Source organism: Falco peregrinus, chromosome 19, assembly GCF_023634155.1.
Source record: "Falco peregrinus isolate bFalPer1 chromosome 19, bFalPer1.pri, whole genome shotgun sequence".
NCBI lineage: Eukaryota > Metazoa > Chordata > Aves > Falconiformes > Falconidae > Falco > Falco peregrinus.
In genome coordinates, this window is record NC_073740.1 from 1881984 (window position 1) to 1897887 (window position 15904).

A 15904-nucleotide genomic window follows, 5' to 3' on the forward strand; every position below is an offset into this window, starting at 1 on the left:
CTCTGAGGTGCTCCTCGCTGCTGATGCTTCTGTATGAAACTGCAAAGTTTGTTTTTGCTCTGTGTATGTTTGTCTTTTTTTATCTGCTGTTTAAGGATATTACCGCATCTTAGGACATGTCTGTATTTTGTGTGCTCTCTGCTTTTGCTTAACTAGTTTGGGGCAAGCAGTGCGTAGAAGTGCTGGTGGTTTTAACTGTTTCACTTTTTTTTTTTTTTTACTGCTGTTATGTTTGTTTGTTTATTTGCTGGGACAAAAGTTGTTTTCTGAAATGGAAAACTGGGGAAATTGCCCATAAAATGTAGCCAATATAATTAACATCTCTTTGAAGCAGAGAGGCTGTTCTTAATTGGAGCGTACAGAAAGCCGCGTTACCTTTTGTAATGAATTAAGGTAATACAGCTTTTTACCTACAGAATAACTATTGTCTAATCTAATTACTATTTTATGCAAAACAGAAGTTTTAAATTTTTGTTGGAATCGTATTTGCCACGTAGATGCCACATTCATCCTGTGCTAACACCTAATTTAAATGAATTAGAACTCTCGCTTAGACGATTTTTATACCTCTCGTTGGAGAGAGCAATAAAAAGCCCTGCAATCGTTTGGAGCTGGACAAAACCTGGGCCCTTCCTAGTGATCTTAGAAGTGCAATACGTAAGAAATATTCCTTGTCACCTTATCGCCAAAGGTATGCAGAAATAGATTATTTTTGCCTCCCCCCTTTCCTTGGAAAGAGGGGCACAGAGTCAATCCCACGTAAGCAAAAGATGGCTTAAGAGAAAGTGAGAGAATTACTGAAGTATGCGGGTTTACTTGCAGTTTGAAGCTTAAAAACTCACCTGAAAAGCAAAACAGTTTCTTACAACTTAAAGCAAAAATAAGACCCAGCTCGCTCTATTCGTTAGATTTTATTATTTAACTGCTGGACAGGCTCATACTGTTTAGCCACTGAACTGGAAGAAATTTCAACCCAACCTGATTTTTTGCTGATCTGCTCTAGTCAATAGCCTGCCGCGTGTTTTGTTTTAGAAAGCCCTTACTGACCAAAAAGTTAAATAGTATAATTCTAGCAAGAGAGATTGCTGCATAGGTGATGCAGGTTTTTGTTCTGGGGCTTTGAATATTTCAGAGCTCATGTGGATCTCAATTTTATTCCCCCGCACCCCACCCCCCACCCCCCCCAGTACAATCAATGGCAAGAGCTTGAGCTTGATTTGAAGGTTAGAACCCAAGAGCAGGAATTCTGTTTTGCCGAACCACTTCCCTGACATGGACAAAGCCACTCATCTTCTGCCTTTGTTTTCTGTTTTCCAGAACAGATAATGTGCACCTCCTAGAGCTACTTAATATTTAGGAAGCGGTGTGTTTAGCATTAATAAGAGCTCCTATACATTCAACCCATTAAATTCTTAAGGTTGTTGGTAACAGGTAACTAACGCTCTGCTTGTTCCGTCTGATAATAAAAGGTATATGTTAACGGCCATCTCCGTTTTCTTCCTTTTTGTAGAAAATTTCTCCATTCCCCCAGATGTCACAGCAACTACCTCCTCTTCCTCGGCACGCCCAGCAGCGATTGACCTTCCTCCTTCAGGGATCGTGAAAGGCATGCACAAGGGATCTAATCGGTCGAGTCTCATGGATACTGCTGATGGTATGGAACCTTCCAGAGCACTCAGAAATTAGAGCAGTGTAAAGGAAGCGCTTAAGTCACACAATTGATTCTCCCCACCTATGTTTATCCCATTTCAGCACTTCACAAATAGGAAGTGGTTACAGCATTAGCATTAATGAATGTTATTATTAATTTTTAATAAATTTTAATTATATTTATATTAACACACTAAATTATAAATAATAAAATATTGTTTTTATATATTAAAATATTAAAGAAAATATTTTAAAAATATTTTTTATCTGGTCTTGCTGTGTCCTCCCTCTGCTGGCAGCCTGGCCCTGCAGCTGATCGATACTGCAGGCAGGCGCAGTGTTTCAGGGCAGATGGAAATCAGGCTTTGGCAGGGAAGAAATGCTTTAAAAACGAATTTCTGTTACTGGCATTTTCTGACCACCGAGTTAATACCAAACTGATACGATACTAACGTCATCCTGCGCTGGCGCAGCCTTTCATGATGGAAGCCAGTAGCTGAATGAGTGGGGGCACCAGGAGAAGTGTTCCTCCGGTGGAAGGATAAATGTTAATAGACATGCTGAATGCTTTTATTAGACAAAATCTTTCCCTCCAGGTGTTCCTGTGAGTAGTAGAGTCTCCACGAAAATTCAGCAGTTGCTTAACACCTTGAAACGACCTAAAAGACCACCTCTGAAAGAATTTTTTGTGGATGATTTTGAAGAAATTGTGGAAGGTAATAGCACCGGGGAATGGGGTTTATTCATCGTTTAAGTACACAGACAGGCACAGCACTAAATGTATTTATGCAGTTTTCAAAGTTGACTCTCACCGATTCACTGTTTGCAGCTAGCTTTCGCGAAAAATCTGATACAAAACCAATGTTTGAAGTAATTTACTGTACTGTGGAGCTTTGGGTGGCCTCGATGCTAAACTTCATACAACAATTAAAATCTAGTAACGAAAATATTGAAATAGATTTCTAACCACCCTTCATTTGCTTCGGCTACTTTTACAATCCCTGGTTGGGAAGTGATTTAATTTCATTACAACCTTATTTTGTAAGATTGTTTTTCTTTCCTCCAGTTCTCAATGTTTTATTGGGTAACTTTTAATGGTACCTTAGGAGAAGACTGTGTTCACGATGCTTTGTTTCATGTGGGGCTTCCTAGGAAATAAAATGTGATAAGGGGGTGTTAAACCTAAAAGGGGGTGAGGAGGAAAAACATTTGTTTTCAGCGCGTCTTTCCAGCTTAACTGTGCGGTAACAAACGGGCGAAGATGAACTGGAAATATGATTGAATTATTCTTCAGTCCCCCAGCCTGACCCCAACCAGCCCAAGCCAGAGGGACGCCAGATGACACCCGTGAAGGGAGAACCCCTGGGAGTTGTTTGTAACTGGCCTCCTGCCTTAGAAGCGGCGCTGCAGCGCTGGGGCACCACGCAAGCAAAGTGCCCCTGTCTGACCGCACTGGATGTTACAGGAAAACCAGTTTATACCCTCACGTACGGTGAGTTGGAGCCTGGCCTCCAGTGCTGACCTGCTCCGAAAGAACCCCACGTGGTCAGTCTTGGGGTGATTGCAAATATATGGGGATGGGGGGGTGCACGCAGGGGGGGTTTGCAAAAGGGGGTGTGCATGGCAGCATGTGCGTGGGGGGTGTGTGCATGGCAGGGTGCAGGTGGTGTGTGTGTGCACAGAGGGGTGTGCATTGGGGGTGTGTGTGCACAGAGGGGTGTGCATTGGGGGTGTGTGTGCACAGAGGGGTGTGCATCGGGGGGGTGTGTGCACAGAGGGGTGTGCATTGGGGGTGTGTGTGCACAGAGGGGTGTGCATTGGGGGTGTGTGTGCACAGAGGGGTGTGCATTGGGGGGGTGTGTGCACAGAGGGGTGTGCATCGGGGGGGGTGTGTGCACAGAGGGGTGTGCATCGGGGGGGTGTGTGCACAGAGGGGTGTGCATCGGGGGGGTGTGTGCACAGAGGGGTGTGCATCGGGGGGGTGTGTGCACAGAGGGGTGTGCATCGGGGGGGGTGTGTGCACAGAGGGGTGTGCATCGGGGGGTGTGTGCACAGAGGGGTGTGCATCGGGGGGGTGTGTGCACAGAGGGGTGTGCATCGGGGGGGGTGTGCACAGAGGGGTGTGCATCGGGGGGTGTGTGCACAGAGGGGTGTGCATCGGGGGGGGTGTGCACAGAGGGGTGTGCATCGGGGGGGGGTGTGCACAGAGGGGTGTGCGCACAAGGGGGTGTGTGTGCACAGAGGGGTGTGCGCACAAGGGGGTGTGCGTGGCAGCATGTGTGTGGTGAGTGTGCATGGCAGGGTGCACATGGTGCATGTGTGTGTGCACAGGTGGGTGTGGGGGGGGTGCATATGGGGTTGGGGGTGTGTATGGTGTGTGTGCACAAGGGGGTGTGCGTGGCAGCCTGCATGTGGTGTGTGTGCGTGGCAGGGTGCACGTGGTGCATGTGCATGGAGGGGTGTGCATGGGGTGCATGGGGGGTGCACGTGGGGTGGAGTGCACAAGGGTGTGTGTGTGGCAGCATGCGTGTGGGGTGTGTGTATGGCAGGGTGCACGTGGTGCGTGTGCAAGGAGGGGTGTGCATGGTGTGGGTGTGCACAGGTGGGCGTGCGTGGGGGTGTGTGTATGGTGTGTGTGCACAAGGAGGTGTGCATGGCAGCATGCGTGTGGGGTGTGTGTGCATGGCAGGGCGCACGTGGTGCGTGTGCACAGAGGGGTGTGTGGAGGGCGGGTGTGTGTGGGGGGGGGTGCACATGGGGTGGGTGTGCGTGGGGATGCACATAGGGTTGGGGGTGTGTATGGTGTGTGTGCACAAGGGGGTGTGCATGGCAGCATGCGTGTGGGGTGTGTGCATGGAGGGGTGCATGTGGTGCGTGTGCAAGGAGGGGTGTGCATGGTGTGCGTGTGCACAGCTGGGTGTGCATGGGGGTTGCACATGGGGTTGGGGGTGTGTATGGTGTGTGTGCACAAGGGGGTGTACATGGCAGCATGCGTGTGGGGTGTGTGCATGGAGGGGTGCGCATGGTGTGCGTGTGCACAGGTGTGTGTGCATGGAGGGGTGCACGTGGTGGGTGTGTGCGAGCGGGGGTTGCACATGGGGTGGATGTGCATGGGGGTGTGGCAGCATGCGTGTGGGGTGTGTGCATGGCAGGGTGCACGTGGTGCGTGTGTACAGAGGGCTGTGCGTGGTGTGCGTGTGCGTGGGGGGTGCATGTGGGGTGGGTGTGCACAAGGGGGTGTGCGTGGCAGCATGTGCGTGGGGGGTGGTTGCATGGCAGGGTGCACGTGGTGTGTGTGCACGGAGTGGTGTGCATCGGGGGGGTGTGTCCATGGCGGGGGGTGCACGTGGTGTGTGTGTGTTTGCACAGGGGGTGTGCGTGGCAGGGTGCACATGGTGTGAGTGTGCATGTGCACGGGGGGGGGGCGGTGTGTCAGATACCTCCCTGGGGTTTGAGAGCTTTGGGGACAAAACAGCGTAACCGACCAGGAGGAGGGGGCCGTAGCGGGTAACAGCGGGTAACCTCGGGGCTGGGCAAGGCTCTCGTCTTTGTGTTCCAGGCAAACTGTGGAGCAGAAGCCTCAAGCTGGCCTACACGCTGCTTAATAAGCTGGGGACCAAAAACGAACCCGTGTTAAAACCTGGCGACAGGGTAAGGAGCTCGGCACTGGCTGGTTCTGCAGGAGGAGGGGGGGGGGGCGGTTCTCGCGTACCACAGGCACTGTGAGCTTGTTCTTCTAATAGCGAGACTTACCCCAGGGACAGGCTATTGGGAGAAAAAAAAATGTGATTTTTTCAGTCCTGCTGGCTCTTCTTGAAGGAAGTGTTGCACCTCTGCGAAAAAGAGAAAGTTCTAGATCTCTGGGTTTTGGCTGTGTGGGCACACGGGGCACGCCGTCGGTACTGCGCGAGGAGCTCACGCACGCACCACGCGTTCCCCCACGCGGGAGAAAGAGCACTTGAAGGTGCCCTGTGAAAAACGCTGTGGTCGAACGTGAAATAACACCAAGCCTTCGAACTTTGAGCTGCTCTAGAGCTGAAATTTGCGATCGATCCTTGTATTTCAACTAACAGCACGGTTTTGTGAATTGTAGGTAGCCCTTGTTTATCCCAACAATGACCCGGTCATGTTTATGGTGGCGTTTTACGGCTGTCTCCTAGCAGAAGTCATCCCAGTGCCTATAGAGGTACCTCTTACCAGAAAGGTAACGTTGATGGAACTTGGAGGAGTGATGGGCTGATGTGGGATGAAAACCGAGTCAGACCATCAACCTCTGAAAGTGTTTCACGGCATCTGGCTGCTCCGTAGCACTGCGATGCGCAAGACCTTTGCCAGCCTGGAGCAGCTGGTTAAAAAGGGGAAAAACGGTTTTAAACCGGAGAGCTGTCCTGAGGAGCTGGAAATGGTTGGTTCGCCGAAATTCTGTAGTCTTCGTTCTGTTACTGCGAATCATTTGTATGGTACGGATAATCTTGTGAATCTGCCCGCTGACGGATGTCACGGGGAGCTCATTTCCAGCCACGCACAGCATCTGCCAGGCTTTTGCCTTTGCTGGGGACCCAAGGTGCTAAGCATCTCCGACGACCTTGAGGCACCTTTTATTTGCTCAGCAAAGAGTTATCTTTACCCTTACCAGAATTTTTGCAAGATTGCCATGTCGTTGCCATGTCTAAACCGATAGAATTTCGTCAGAGGAGACCAAAGAAACAGGATAATGGCAAACATACGGCAAGAGGGGTGGTAATGACCTGGTTAGCTGGTCTGGTAATACTATGGGAGTCGTGGAGCTCAGCTTTCGTTTGTCTGCAACGTGACAAGTGCTCTAGCAACCAAATACAAAATTAAAACTTCTGGGATTTGCCCAATCAGGTTTCTTAGCAAGCTACCTCAGTTCAGCGGTTTTATCCTTGTGCAATAGAAATGAGTTCCCGGGGAAAGAAAGCTCTTGTTATTTCAGTGTAATTATATGATTCCTCTTTGAAGCATCTGGGCTGCCGTTAATAAAAACAAATGGTACATGCTCGGTGCCTAGATGCTGGGCACGAGCACTTGTTTTCCACAGATTTTTGCATCCAATGCATTTTAGTCTTGCCAGTGGAATATTTGTTTTATGCCTAAAGAGTTCCCTTTGAGAATCACCAAATTTCTCTGCAATCTGGCCCGGGTTACGCAATCGTTTCATTTTTGAATGGAACGAATTGAAATGAGCGGGCTTGGTGTGCAGAAGGTTTAAGTTAACCCTTCTGCATTTTTGGTATGGCTTCTCATTTTCCTGCGGACTTTGATTGGCTTGTAGGTATGTCTCCATTTTCACCTGGCAGGCTTTTGTCCTGGATATATCCCACCTTCCAAAACATGGTTTATATAAAACTCAGAAGCAGTTGCATTCGCCCCAGCCAGCCAGTGGCTGTCGTTTGAGTTTCAGACCGTTGCCAGACACCAGATGCAGGTGGAGAAGGACAAACCAAAGGAAAAAGTCTGTGTGGGCTGGAGGTTTTTTTCTTTTTCCTCCCTCCGTGATCCATAACGTTACCATCCAGTTACCAGAGCATTACCAAACCTTGGATTTTGGTAAGGGGAAAGTTGATTTATGTCATCTTTAAACAGGAATGACTTTTTTTTTTTTTTTTTTTTTTTTATCTCCTCTCTTCCCTCAGGATGCTGGTGGTCAGCAGATTGGTTTCCTGCTGGGAAGCTGTGGTATTGCGTTGGCCCTCACCACTGAAGTCTGTCTGAAAGGGCTCCCAAAAACCCAAAACGGAGAAATTGTGCAGTTTAAAGGTTCGAGGGTTATAGACTCGCTTTTGATCGCGCTTTTGCTATGGCTGAACTGTCTGAAAATGGCTGTTAGAAGTCTGAATGCATCTGGGGATGGGCAAGGGGGGCAGCTTCTCGGTCAGCATCGCTTTGCTTGCAGGTTTTATGCATATGGGGTAGATTGGTCCGTGCGTCTGTTGTTCTGGAAGTCGCGGTGAGCGAACCTTACAAGCCAGGGTTGTCCTCGGATCGCTTCACTGCCGTTTGGCAGGTCCCAGAGCAGTTTTATTAATGATACAAGAAGCTATATTTAGAAATCCTGCAGGCAGCTTCCCCGAGTAGAGGAAGTACCTTGTTGCCCACTGAACTCCCTGATGAGAAATGAGATGAACCTTCTGGCTAGTGGCTTCGCTTGGTATTTTGCTCGTGTAACTGAACTTGGACAAATGACGGGGTTTTCGTGTATTCTTACAGAATATAAATCCCCTAATAAGTAAACTGATATTAATGTACCACTTAATTTTGGCTCTAGGTTGGCCCAGACTCAAATGGGTTGTGACAGATTCAAAATATCTCTCCAAATCTCCCAAGGACTGGCAGCCCAACATCTCAGCTGCAGGAACTGAGCCAGCATATATTGAGGCAAGTAGTGAATGGGGAATAGAGAGTCGTTTCCGTGGGCTGAATTTAATGTTCTAATCACCAGAGAGAGAACTCTTTCACCTACGCTACCTTAAACTTCCCAGTTTTTAGCTGCTGAAACAAGTCTTTCCCTGTGTGCAACCTGCTGCGAAGCTTATTTTAGTTTTGAATACCTCTGTGGCCTTGAGCACTGCTCAAAATGAACTGGAGAACGCTGTTCTCGTTCCAGAAAGCTGGTAATTGAGATGACTGAGCTCTCTGAGATAGCGTACTCGATAACACAGATTTCTGAAACTACTTATGCCAACAGCATTTTGAATTTTTCTGTTCTTCCTGGCAAAGCTTATTTTCGTTTGTATGCCTCAGTAAGGCGACTTTCAGGAATTGCAGTGGTTTACGTAGTAACAGCAGGCTGCTTCTAGGAATTGCGGCGGTTTAAGTAGTAACAGTAATTTGGCTGTTGTAAAATTACAAACTAGCTTTTCAGTTTACTTACGGGAGCAGGAAGAGATGGCCTGAGAAAGAATAATGCTGAAATAAATGCAAATACAATTAAATTACCATCTTTATCTCTCTGGAGTTACCTGAACACGTTTACTACCTGAGTAACACTCTTGTCAGTAGTGAAACTTGCTGATACCTTTCTACAAGCAGGTGCTTTTTTGGGTATGTCTTCAGCAGCTTTGGAGAAACAAAACTTCATTTAATATGCGTTCTGTGGTTTAATTTCCTTCATATGTGGGATCCAGAGTCACACCATGGCTGTTTTTTTTTTTTCTTCTGTAGTACAAGACGAGCAAAGAGGGCAGCGTTATGGGTGTTACGGTGTCTCGGATTGCCATGCTGTCTCACTGTCAAGCCTTGTCTCAGGCCTGCAACTATTCTGAAGGTAGGTGATGGCGCAGAAACGTGAAAGGAATGAAAATTCAGCGACATCCTTTCAAGTGGTTGACCCTCATGTCTAACAGCTGTCTATTAGTGACCCAAACACGGTAGTATTTGCTTTAAAAAAGAAAAAAGGGGGTGTGTGCTGGTGTAAAAGAAAAAAGCGTAGATTAATTCTGCCCCAAAATTGAAGACTGTCATCTTTTTCCTTCCAAAACTACATCATTTTCACTGCTGTTGTGAAGAGGAATAAAAATGGGGATTTGTGTCCTGTCTAGAAAGGGAATGAGTCTGTTCTGATGAACGAAAAGGGGAGCGAATGAGTCAAAAATGGAGCGTTTTCCAACAGGCTGCGGTCCCCCTCTTGCTGTACTGATCACCCATTAAAATGTCTTTCCAGACTTTTTTGTTCTTGATTGTGTAAATCCCAAAGCACCTCTTGCTGGTTCAGTACTAGTCACGCGAGGCGTTTTGGCTAACCCAGAAATTGCTGGTGGGACTAAGAGTTCTGCTATGTGATACGGTTTTAGTCTGACCTACCTCGTAAATCAAGCTAATTTATATACCCATGAGCGAAACTTTATTTTTAGAGCTGTATGTCATAGTGCTTTAAAATGCAGAGTTTGTCTTTTGGAAGCCGTCGCTTTCATTTCCATTGCTTCTGGGAGTCTGTGCATGAGTGATGTTCTCTACTCTTTTACTGCTCGTGCGTAACGAGGTTAAGACCCTTTTTGTTCTGCTGAGGTGCGTTACAGCCTGGAATGTAGTTCTCTTGCAACTCTCTGGGATGTGTTCCTTCCCTTAAATTGATGTTCAGGTGCGCTGTTTTGCATCGCAAGGAGGTCTGAGTAGTAAAAACGTATCATCAGACAAACAAGGCTGTGCGCTTGCTTGCTACCTGTGTGCCTCCCGCGGCAGATCTGACAGGTTCAGGTGACAGATTCAGACGTGTTGCGGCGTAAATAATGGTCACAGCTGTCCTGGCACGTTTCACTTCAAAACTACAACTTCCTTTTCCCAGGTGAAACGATAGTGAATGTGTTGGATTTTAAGAAGGATGCAGGGTTGTGGCACGGCATTCTAACGGTGAGTTGAGCCTGTAAGCATAACTCTTTATAATGGCAACCTTTGAGGAGGTGGTTGAGGACCATTACCTGTTAAGTCACCCGTTTTTCTCCCTGCTAGATCTGCAACTCTCTGGAGGAAGTGTAGAAGCATCCTCAGTAAACTTACGTGAATTCCTGGGGGGGCAGGGGTTGATGGGGAGTGAGGGTAACTCCTGTTTCTGCTTGCTCACCCGTTTTGTGAGCCCTTTTCTAAAAATCTGGTTTCTGCTTTTCAGAATGTAATGAACAAATTGCACACGATCAGCGTGCCCTACTCTGTGATGAAAACCTGTCCGCTCTCATGGGTGCAGAGGGTTCATGCCCACAAAGGTAACTCCGTGTGTTCCACAACTTCAGCTTGAAGTTCTCAGGATAAACGAGTGAGGGGCATTAAAATCTCAAATAATTTACAGCCTGTCGTCTTGCTCTTCCATGACAAATCTCAAGGGCTCAAACTCTAAATTTCTTTCTAAATATGCACAAAGTCCTAACGCCGCGTGAATGTCGGTGAACCTGATGGGGACCCTGTGAGCTGTGGATTTTGAAGCCAGTGCCTTTTATGAGGCCAAGAAAAGAGTTAAGCACAGCAAGATCTGTTGATATCCCCGGTCCTCACCGAGGATGTTCAGATGGTGATAATGATTTACGTACTTTGGAGGGGGCGGGCTGCGATAGGGACAGACCGTGACAGACCTTGGCTCCGGTGGTGGGCAAACGGCCTGTATGCCACAGCAGATGCTGTTGTGTGTTGGGGTTTGCTGTTACTGCAGGTTCGATTAATTAAAGCTTGCTTTAGCGAGGATTTTCCCATTTGGGAGTGTGTATTCATAGGAAAGTGGCTTGTGGAAAGCTTTTATTTGTCCTGACATGGGTTTTTGGTTTTTTTTTTTCGCTTGGTTTGCAGCAAAGGTTGCTTTAGTCAAGTGTCGAGACTTGCACTGGGCCATGATGGCCCACCGAGACCAAAGAGACGTCAGTTTGAGTTCTCTACGCATGCTGATTGTAACCGACGGTGCAAATCCTTGTGAGTATGCGCATCCTGCTGTTCTCAGGAGAGGTTTCTCACCTGGTTGTCTCGCAGGCTCAAACCTAACTCCTTTTGTATCTACAGCATTCCGAGACGATTTAGTTAGGGCAGCTGTCTGGTGACACGGAGCTGTGGCTCACGGTACTTGCGCGCCGGGCAGAGGGATCTCTGTGCTTTCATCCTTTGTGTGAGCTGTGACCAGTCCTGCAAAGTGAGAAACGGGAGAGCTGAACGGGGAGCTCTTGTGTGTGAAACAGAATGCTGGTAGACACAGTGAGATCGGTTTTAAATTGCTCATAGGGGTTAAGGGAAAGGCTTTTAAGACGAACTTTGAAGGGCAAAAAATCCCCAGAAAAATCCGCGAGGAATTCTGTTAGTGAAAAAACTTAAAGAATGTTTATCTGGGTGACGCCAGCGGGAAGGGATACTCGGATAGACCATCAGACCTGTCTGCGTGGGAGCAGAGCCAACATGTGCTCTGCTTGCTGGAGCTTTGGAAAGGATTTTAAGCCTGTTGTTGTACCATGACCTTGTGCAACTCCGAAGTAAATTAGGGGAGGAAGGCAGACTTGTCCAAGAGAATATGCCTGTTCCCAAGTCACATTCAGCAGGCACTGAAGCGCCTTTGTGGTTGGCATCTTAGAAGATGCTACCTGGAGTTTTTAGAAGTGATATAGTATCTATACTCTGCAAATACATTTTCAGGTTCTTTTACAGACAACTTTCTTAAAATGATAGAATCGTTTATGTTGGAAAAGATCATCAAGTCCAACCGTTAACCCGGCACTGCCAAGGCCACCACTCAACCACGTGCCCAAGTGTCACGTCTATGTGTCTTTTAAATAGCTCCAGGGATGGTGGCTCCACTGCTTCCCTGGGCAGCCTGTTCCAATGCTTGATGACCCTTTTGGTGAAGAACTTTTCCTCCTGTCCCACCTAAACCTCCCCTGGCACAACTTGAGGCCGTTGCCTCCCAGTTCCCTCAGCTGCTCCTCGTAAGACTTGTTCTCTAAACCCTTCAGCAGCTCCAGAACCTCGGTGTCTTTCTTGGGGTGCAAAACTGAACACAGTATTTGAGATGCCGAGTACAGGGGGACAATCACTAGCCCCGCTGGCACACCACGTACAAGCCAGGGTGCGACTGGCCACCTTGGCCACCGGGGCACGCTGCTGGCTCATGTTCAGCTGGCCATCAGCCAGCACCCCGGCGTCCTTTTCTACCGGGCAGCTTTCCAGCTGCTCCTCCCCGAGCCCGTAGCGTCCGAGTAGACGACATCCACAGCCTTGCCCTCACCTACTAAGCAGGTCACCTTGTCATAGGAGATCGGATTAGTCAAGCAGGACCTACCTTTCATAAACCCACGCTGACTAGTCCTGATCACCTGGTTGTCCTGTACGTGCCACGTGATGGCACTAGGGATGATCTGCTCCATAACCTTCCTCGGCACCGAGGTCAGGCCGACAGGTGTGCACTTCCCTGGATCCTCTGTTCGGTCCTTCTTGTAGACAGGCATCAAAGCAAATCACGTAAAGTCGTAGTGGCCTATTTTCTTTCTTTGCAGGGTCCGTTTCCTCGTGTGATGCCTTCCTGAGCTTGTTTCAGAGCCACGGGCTTAAACCAGAGGCGATTTGTCCATGCGCGACATCTCCAGAAGCGATGACGATCGCAATACGGAGGTAACGGGTGTGCAGCGCTGCAGTCCGTTTGCTAAATGAAGTGATCCAAGCCGAGCTTTGTTCACACATCAGTGGGTCATAGTTGACTTAAGCGTGTAATAAGCTCCGCTGACATTTACTCCGTGTTCAGCTATTCACGGAGCTAAGCTGTGAAACGTTTCTCCTAAGATGTGTGTGAGAAGCAGGCGCTGCTTTTTTCCCCACTCGTGATTTATGCAGCGTGGTGATCTTGAATCTGAGATTAAATTTAGACAGTCATTTTCATAGTTTGTTTCTGTTGCTGCTGCCTTCTGTAAGAAACAGCCCCCTCATCCTCTGGCCTGGGGGCTGGTGTTTGATGTGGGGTGAGTGAAGGGGCTGCAGGAAGAGTTGCAGTTGAGTAAGAAACCAGGAATATGGTTTCTTACTTATTGATCCATGTGGATCAATAAGGGAAGGCAGTCCCTACTGCCGTCGTTGCATAACAAATTTAAAACTGGAAGAAGTGACACCGAAATATGCATATTTCTGTTGCTGCAACACCTTCATCCCATCTAATAACAGCCTGCATGCCTGGTTTAGCGTATTGATTTTGTGTCCTTCAAAGGCCTGGGGTCCCTGGGGCACCTTTGCCTGGAAGAGCCATCCTGTCCATGAACGGGCTGAGCTTTGGTGTCATTCGTGTCAACACCGAAGATAAAAACTCCGCTCTCACTGTCCAGGACGTTGGTCACGTGATGCCAGGAGGTAAAAACATGCAGGAATCTCCTGCTTTTCAAAAAAATAATTAAAAAAGCCCCTTTTGTGAATGGTCTGGGGTGTTTTTAGCAAAAGCAGGGGTGATGTTCTCTCTCACGTTCAGCCTCGGCGCTGGGGGAGGTTTGCAGCCCCCGCGCTGTGTCGTTTTACCCATCACGGTTAAATGTGTCAGTTCTTGGGACCGTGTTAACGATGCGTGATTCGTCCTAGGAATGATGTGTATAGTGAAACCTGATGGGCCACCTCAGCTCTGTAAAACGGATGAGATCGGTGAAATCTGCGTTAGCTCCAGAGCGGGAGGAATGATGTATTATGGGCTGGCAGGGGTGACAAAGAACACATTTGAGGTATGTAGAGTAGAATGTATCTTTCTTTCCCCGTTTCCTGCGTAGAACTGATAGCCTTGTATAATCTCTGGGGTCTTCAACTGAAGTGTTGATGTTGTTTTCCAAAAAGCCACCCCGAAAAACTCCTTGAAGTTAGTTACATTCAGTGTTCCCCTTCCATGAACTTCTCCCACAGTGCTGAAATGGTGACTTGACCGAGGATTTCCTCCCCTTCTGCTCATGGCTTCACTCACATGCGGCGCGATTCTTGATGTGGGGAACGGTTTTCTATCCTCAGGCAAATGCACTCTGCCTCCAACTCCTCCCTTCTGTTGCAGGTTATCCCCGTGAACTCGGCTGGCTCTCCAGTGGGTGATGTGCCGTTTGTTCGGTCCGGCTTGCTGGGTTTTGTTGGACCTGTACGTAATACTGGTTTCGAGCTTGCATGCTGTGTTCTTTTGTTCCTGCTAGTAGCCTTCAACGTTTAAAAGAAAAACCTTTGGGTACAGAAGTGCGTGTAAGATACTTGAGAGTTAATGGGTTTGTCTGAGCCAGCGGGAACCCTTACTTCTCCACCGCGTTGTCATTACGGTGCCTTACTGTGTTGCTCGTTACATTTTTACCTTGCTAATTCTTCTAAAACCAAGTGTGAGGAGCTTTTTGTCTGGCAGCTCTGCTCCGCGTGCCGGAGCGTCTTGTCCCACTGAGCAGCTAGAATGCTCCTCCTGCTTTAGTCATAAGTGATGTCCTTGAAAGAGAAAGAAAATGTGTTTTATACAAATTCCGTTGATCTAGCCCTAGTTATGAAATAGGCAAGTCATCAAAGATGTTTGAATGTCTGCTTTCTCTACGTTACTCACAAATACCTTTTCATCTTTCAGGGCAGTTTGGTGTTCGTGGTTGGAAAAATGGACGGATTGCTGATGGTTAGCGGACGCAGACATAATGCCGATGACATTGTAGCAACTGGATTGGCAGTAGAATCAATAAAAACAGTTTACAGAGGAAGGTTAGCAAAATAAACCTCGTTCCCTCCCCCTACGCTTCTCCATGTCATATAGCGAAACAGGATCTTTAGTATGGTGTTTGATTTCTCTTCAGTGACCGGTTTGTTCGAGTAGCTCAGTTAAAGTAAATAAATTTTTTGGTTCAGAGGGTAATTGGCCCGATCCTGTCTAGCACAGGTCTGTTTTCCTCACTATCCTGTCTGGCTTTTCATCAAGTCTGCATACTTCAGGGGAAGGAGTCAAGTAACAAGATAAGTCAGCCACACGGAGATCTTAATTCTCCATAGAATTTACTTTTAAGTCCGGGTAGTAGTTAACTGCTGGCTGATGCTCTGCAGCAAGGAAGAGTTTCATTAATGTCCAGAGATCTTTAATTTTATTAAGCAGTTGTGGATGCAATTTTCTAGATCCTCGGGGAGGGTTGGAGCTCATATTTCTAAGACTTAACAGGAGATTTGAAGCCCCCTACATCATCCAGATTCTTCTAAAGCTTTTATTGCATTGGTGATTTGCCACAGGTTGGAACAGAAATGAGACAGCAGGTTGAAAGGACAGGGGAATATGCTATGCAGAAATTTAATCAGAAGGTGGAATTAATCCCTTCATAAAACCTTTCCTTTTTGACTCAGTTTTTATTGTTTAATGGGGGTTTTTTTCTGTCGTTGCCCCATGGGTTTTTTTTTTACGACTTCTTTCTTTTGTCTGTTTCCTTGGCTTCCTATTCCCAAGCAGCAAAACCAGAATTTGTGCCAATATGGCTCTCCCCTTTTCCTTTAGGATTGCTGTGTTCTCCGTGTCTGTCTTCTATGACGAGAGGATTGTCGTGGTTGCGGAGCAGAGGCCAGATGCCTCTGAAGAGGACAGTTTTCAGTGGATGAGTCGAGTGCTGCAGGTAAGCCCGCTCACGTAGGTGGAGGGAGGTGAGTTTGTGCAGGTTTTCGGTGCGTGGGCAGATCGGAGGCCATCAGCACGCCCCAGATGGGAAGAGCACGGGCTCATGATCCCTCTTGGCACAAGGTATTTTTACAGGGTCACAAGCTGGGTGCATCTGCTGCGTACAAGCTGTTCTGTTCTGTCCTGAAGGCCCTG

The 15904-nt window shown here is 47.8% G+C and overlaps 1 protein-coding gene across 3 annotated transcripts in view; it reads left to right on the plus strand.

Moving 5' to 3' along the window:
• The window catches only part of DIP2B (disco interacting protein 2 homolog B), a 71813-nt gene that overhangs the window by 41377 nt on the left and 14532 nt on the right, over positions 1-15904 (plus strand). For 2 of the 3 annotated variants that reach the window (XM_055791987.1, XM_055791989.1), the window contains 17 exons: positions 1511-1654; positions 2247-2366; positions 2945-3142; positions 5210-5301; positions 5744-5854; positions 7308-7431; positions 7940-8049; positions 8836-8938; positions 9956-10020; positions 10277-10370; positions 10945-11064; positions 12630-12744; positions 13331-13470; positions 13693-13829; positions 14147-14227; positions 14690-14817; positions 15593-15707. In XM_055791987.1, coding sequence (XP_055647962.1) covers positions 1511-1654; positions 2247-2366; positions 2945-3142; positions 5210-5301; positions 5744-5854; positions 7308-7431; positions 7940-8049; positions 8836-8938; positions 9956-10020; positions 10277-10370; positions 10945-11064; positions 12630-12744; positions 13331-13470; positions 13693-13829; positions 14147-14227; positions 14690-14817; positions 15593-15707 — 1997 coding nt within the window. The remainder of the gene's footprint in view (positions 1-1510; positions 1655-2246; positions 2367-2944; positions 3143-5209; positions 5302-5743; positions 5855-7307; positions 7432-7939; positions 8050-8835; positions 8939-9955; positions 10021-10276; positions 10371-10944; positions 11065-12629; positions 12745-13330; positions 13471-13692; positions 13830-14146; positions 14228-14689; positions 14818-15592; positions 15708-15904) is intronic. The other variant, XM_055791988.1, reaches the window with a different exon arrangement.